Source organism: Mustelus asterias, chromosome 15 (genome assembly GCF_964213995.1).
Source record: "Mustelus asterias chromosome 15, sMusAst1.hap1.1, whole genome shotgun sequence".
Classification (NCBI taxonomy): domain Eukaryota; kingdom Metazoa; phylum Chordata; class Chondrichthyes; order Carcharhiniformes; family Triakidae; genus Mustelus; species Mustelus asterias.
The window spans coordinates 97,588,563-97,594,562 of NC_135815.1; the positions used below are offsets into that span (position 1 = coordinate 97,588,563).

Genomic DNA, 6,000 nt, shown 5'->3' on the forward strand with positions numbered 1-6,000 from the left:
TCTATGGTGCATCTGCAAAAGTTGAGAGAGTCGTAGCTGACATGCCAAATTTCCTTAGTCTTTTGAGAAAGTAGAGGCGTTGGTGGGCTTTCTTAACTATAGTGTCAGCATGGAGGGACCAGGACAGGTTGTTGGTGATCTGGACACCTAAAAACCTGAAGCTCTCGACCATTTCTACTTCATCCACATTGATGCAGACAGGGGCATGCCCTTCACTACGCTTCCTGAAGTCGATGACTATCTCCTTCGTTTTATTGACATTGAGGGACAGATTATTGTCTTTGCACCAGTTCACCAGATTCTCTATCTCATTCCTATACTCCGTCTCGTCATTGTTTGAGATCCGTCCCACTACGGTGGTGTCGTCAGTAAACTTGAAAATCGAATTGGAGGGGAATCTGGCCATATGGTCATAGGTGTAACAGGCACGACAGTGGAGTGGAGACCAAGATCGGATCAGTCACAACCTTACTGCATGGCGGAGTAGGCTCGATGGGTCAAATGGCTCCAATTTCTAATGTTTCTTTTATTGGCTGTTGTGTTTCCAAACCGTGCCTGCACTTCAACAGGCTCTAAAACATTTTGGGAAATTGTGAAAGGCGCTATGAAAATGCAAGTCTTGGTTCCTTCCTTCCTTTATTTCACTAACTCTTTAAAACCCTCTCTTTCCTCTGATTTCCCCCTCCCTTCCCAAGGAATTGAAGACACTTTCAAAACTGCGGCCACCGAAATGAGTCTAATGGCTGGAGGTGAAGATATAAATGCGACAGAACTCTTTGGAATCGGTAAGTTTCTGGTCTTGTTGAATGTAAAGCTAAAATACCACCTTTTGAAGGTAAATTGTTTTCAAGAACACTGAATCCAGTCATGTGGCAGTGAACTGAAGAATCAGTCCCACTTTATAGCTATATATCCGAGTGTTACTGTGGCACGGGTCACTTCGGAAGGACATTGTCTTCCCACAGGAAGGATAGGAAACCTTGGCTGGAATTTTCCAGCCCGTCACATTTGTGAGCAGTTTTGGGCCCCATATCTAAGGAAGGATGTGCTGGCCTTGGAAAGGGTCCAGAGGAGGTTCGCAAGAATGATCTCTGGAATGAAGAGCTTGTTGTATGAGGAGCAGTTGAGGACTCTGGGTCTGTACTCGTTGGAGTTTAGAAGGATGAGGGGGGATCTTATTGAAACTTACAGGACACTGCGAGGCCTGGATGGAGTGGATGTGGAGTGGATGTCTCCACTTGTAGGAAAAACTAGAACCAGAGGGCACAACCTCAGACTAAAGGGACTATCCGTTAAAATAGAGATGAGGAGGAATTTCTTCAGCCAGAGAGTGGTGAATCTGTGGAACTCTTTGCCACAGAAGGCTGTGGAGGCCAGGTCTTTAAGACAGAGATAGATAGGTTCTTGATTGATAAGGGGGTCAGGGGTTATGGGAAAAAGGCAGGAGAATGGGGATGAGAAAAATATCAGCCATGATTGAATGGCAGAGTAGACTCGATGGGCCAAGTGGCCTAATTCTGCTCCTATGTCATATGGTCTTGCCAGCGGGATCTTCCAGTCCCGCTGATGTGAACAGAGATTTCAGTGACTTGCCGGCCCCGCCGTGTGTTTGGTCCTTCTGTTCAATCTTTGGCAATGTGACGATTCGAGTAACCCTAACAAATTGTATCATGGATGTTTCAGTTAAGGGTGAAGTCCCAACAACACTGATACACCATTGTTGGGCTGTTCCCCGCCCCGCCCCCCCCCCCCCGTCCTGCCTCCTTAAGCAGGTGATGTTTCCCTTGCGCAACAGATGAAGTGATGACTATGAGTGAAATGTGTGCTGGGTTGGCAAGGCTTTGATTAACAGAGTCTGATTAACAGCCCATTGCTGAGTGCAATGCGGGTTCTTCAAAGCCATGGTTGAAGCACCCACGCTATTGTAAGGAGCTGAACCAATGAACCGTTCTGCATGGGTGGGATAGGGGAAGGGGGAGCACTCTTGTGGCAATTCTGAGGACCTCCTTGTAGCTGGTTGCAGTCAGACATTTGCAGGGGCTTCAAGGCCGTATCTACCCTGCTGTGAGATCGAGAGAGGGCAGGAGGGGAAATAATTAAATATTGTGTGTGAAGTTTTGCGCCTGTTACATGGGTGAAGTTGGTGGCATCCTTCCATCGATGAGAGATGTTGGACGTGCAGCAAATCACAGAATACTACAGTGCAGAAGAGGCCCTTTGGCCCATTGAGTCTGTACCGATGCCCTGACCTGCCCACCTATATCCCACTTGCCGGCATTTGGTCTTGAATGTTATGGCGTGCCAAGTACTTCTTAAAGGATGTGAGGCATCCCGCCTCCACCACCCACCCAACTGATCCATTTCACTGCAGGAAGAGTTGGCCGGGGGCGGCGGGGGGGGGGGGGAGGTGGGGGGGGTGCTTGGTCTTCCTTTGGTGCACCTTTGCTGATGGTTGAGCGGCAAGTTCTGTCGCACTTGAAACTGCCCCATGATTCTGTGGGATTGTTGCTTTTGGCGCATGTGTCGCCAAGTTGCTGTCGCCACTGGTCGCCACTGTAACACACACCGACCCACCGGGGGTGTCACCATTTCCCTCTTGCACCAGCCACTGACTCCCGGGTGTGTATTAGTCGATGTCGGGGGCCTACGTATCATACGCGCAAGAATCCCTGAAGCAAAGCCATGCCACCCCACTCGAGGTCTGGCTGCCGCTCCCTCATCATACAGATATCTTATTATTAGTCCCCTTTCTGCAGTTTACCCAGCCTCGTGATTAAAAGATTCTCGCTTGGGATGTGGGGGGGGGTGTTGCTGGATCTTTTTAAAATGGGGATGACACTTTCTAAACAGAAACTTCAAACTTATTGCAATAAGTGCTCTCATTAATCATGAGTTTAACAAACCGTGCCTCTAAAGTGAGATTACAAGATGCGCACGGGACAAGTTTGTGAAGCAGTTTTTTTTTTGTTGAAATATGTCATTCCTGTCAAGTGTTTGGGGTTTATTTTTTAAAACCAAGTGTTTGTAGCGGAGAGACATTGCCTCCGCCAACCACATGCCTGCTGCAAAGTCATCAGAATGTTTCTTAAAAATTAAAATGGCCAGAACTTGTGAACATTGAGAGTTGAGTTAAAAGATGGTTTTATTGAATGGCAAAGTAGGCTCAAAGAGCTAGGCAGCCGACTCCTTTTTTTCAATTAATTTTTATGGGATGTGGGCATTGCTGGCTGGGCCCATCCCTAACCGCCCTTATTGGCATCTGAGAGAGTCAACCACGTTGCTGTGGCTCTGGAGTCACATGTAGGCCAGGCCAGGCACGGATGGCAGATTTCCTTCCCTAAAGGGACATTAGTGAACCAGATGGGTTTTTCCGACAACCAACAATGGTTTTCATGGTCATCGGTAGATTCTTAATTCCAGATTTTTACTGAATTCAAATTTCACCATCTGCCGTGGCGGGATTCGAATCCAGGTTCCCAGAGCATTATCCTGGGTCTCTGGATTCTAGTCTAGTGACAAAACCACTGCGCCACCACCTCCCCTGCTCCTTTTTATGAGGTTTGTGTTTCCGGTGATGATTATCGTGGCTTTGTAAGCAGAGGTTTTTTGCGGGTTTTCCATGGAGACTCCGAAATAGCGATGGTACTTTTTCTAACAAAAAAAGTCGACACTAACATTGTGAATATTCCCTCCGTGCCGCTGCCCCATTACAGATACCGACAGCTGCGAAAGATGGATGAACTGCAAGAGCGAGTTCTTGAAGAAGTACATGCACAAAGTTGTGAACGACCTCCCCAGTTGCCCTTGCGCCTACCCGACGGAGATTGCCTACAGCACGACTGATATCTTCGACCAACCCAAGCAGAAGGATTTCCGCTGGAAGGACGCGAGTGGCCCCAAGGAGCGTCTGGAGATCTACAAGCCCACGGCGCGCTACTGCATCCGCTCCATGCTATCCTTGGAGAGTACCACGCTAGCCGCCCAGCACTGCTGCTATGACGACAACATGCAACTAATCACGCGAGGCAAAGGCGGTGGCACGCCAAATCTTATCAGCACCGAGTTCTCCGCAGACCTGCATTATAAAGTGGACATTCTCCCGTGGATCATTTGCAAAGGGGACTGGAGCCGCTACAACGATGTCAGGCCCCCGAATAATGGCCTAAAATGCACAGATAATCCTCCAGACGAAGTGTACGAAAGGCAGTACCGAGAAGCCAGGGAGTATTAAAAGCAGTTTCCCCGGCCTTCCCCGCTCCCCACCCACCTCCCACCTTTCCCACGGCTGGGATTAATAGACCGAATGCTCACCGGCCACTATCTGGAGAAGCTGTTACATTCTCGCGTGTGCGGAGAGAGACATCCAGATCACCGGATACGGGCACCCAAAAACATTTTTAAAATACCGCAGGACAGAGTTCAGGCACTTGGCACCTTGTCCTTGTCGAGGCCTCGTGGTGCCTGCTCCAAACTTTTGAGGACCGATTGTTGTTTTTGGCAGGAGCGGGCGACTTGTTCAAAGGGAAATCTGTGCCCCATTCTGAACACAGGCAATCAAAGGGAAACGCATTTGTTTAATCTAATTCTGTTAGAGGGAATGGGGAGGGTGTGCGTGCGTGTATGTGTATCTGTGCGAGCGTGTGTCTTTGCGTGTATGTGTGTGTGTGTGCACGCATGTCTGTGTGCACATACATACGTGTGCATGTGTGTCTGTGTGCGTGCAAATGTACGTGCACATGCATGTGTGTGTGTCTGTGTGTGCGTGTGTATGCGTGTGCGTGTGTGTGTGCACGTATGTGGAACTCACAGTTTTCAAAGCATTCTGTGGGTCAGAGGCCTTTTCGGTGAATTCAACTATAAACAAAGGAAGTGGCACTTTTAAAAGTTTTGTCCTCTTTTTTTTTCTCCCCTCATCACCACCCTACCATTCCCCTCCTCCCCCCCCCCCCCCCCGCCTCCCTATGGCTTTCATATGCTCTTGAGGTCCCTCCAAAGAGACGTGTTTTTAAGGTACGGCTTATACAGAATGCAAAAAATATGTTACCGAGAATCTCACTTTGTAAAGTTGCGACGTGAGAGAATTTCCTCATTGAAACCCTCTTTCAAAAGATGTTCTTAAGATTTTTTTTTTAAAAGATCTGCATTTTTTTTTTGTGCAGTATTTATTGAGCTGCGCGTACGCAGACGCACTCGGTGTTCACGCCAGCGCGTGCCCGCACACGCACACACCACGCGGCTTTGCTCGTTTCAGATACCCATCTCGACTTCTGAACCAGCTGGGCAGAGCAGAGCCTGAACAAAGGGGGCATTAAATAAGAAAATCTTAAAATAAATTGCTGCTGAACTTTTAAGTGTAATGCAGAGATTGTCTGCCCCCCAACCCCCCCCCCCCCCCCCACCTCCCCCCCCATTCTCCCCTTCGTCTCTCCGCAGTGTGAAATGTTTTAACACGCACCTTTTATCAGTCCATTGCTATCAGATGGCGGGTGGGGGGAGAGGTGGGAGGGTGAGGGGGGGTACAGTTCACACAAGCGTTTGATCTATGGCTGCCTGCGGGGGGACCAGCTGTTGACCTCTATAAGCCAGAACACACAAATCAGCTTCAGATGTGGTGCTGCTGGTGGCTGGATTGCCTGGCATTCTTGTGCCTTCTAACCTGACTGTCATTGCCCAGACTGCATCTATTTTTAACCTCTATCCCAAAGCCACCATTGGACATTCTCATTTCCTGGGGAGGGGGGGGGGGATGGGTAGATGCGAGTGCAGGTTAAATTTCTTCTTGTTTTCTTTTAGACGCAAGTGCCTCGGAAACATTGAGTCGGTCCCTTATATTAACTCGAGCTTAAGGTTACATTTTGCAGAGGGATGAAAAACAACTGTGATCTTTATCTGATCATCCAGTCTGCCCAGGAAGCCCCGGTGATCAAAACAAGGTGCATTTATTTAGCACTATGTCAAGTTATAAACAGTTCAGCAGCAGACACACAATCCGCCCTAAGC

The 6,000-nt window shown here is 48.6% G+C and overlaps 1 protein-coding gene across 1 annotated transcript in view; it reads left to right on the forward strand.

Annotated features, from left to right (window-relative positions):
* Positions 1 to 5,148, forward strand: part of ism1 (isthmin 1) — a 66,818-nt gene extending 61,670 nt beyond the window's left edge. Inside the window, exons 5-6 of the mRNA XM_078230386.1 lie at positions 696 to 785; positions 3,714 to 5,148. Coding sequence (XP_078086512.1) covers positions 696 to 785; positions 3,714 to 4,231 — 608 coding nt within the window. The 3' untranslated portion in view covers positions 4,232 to 5,148. The remainder of the gene's footprint in view (positions 1 to 695; positions 786 to 3,713) is intronic.
* The last annotated feature ends 852 nt before the right edge of the window (positions 5,149 to 6,000 follow it).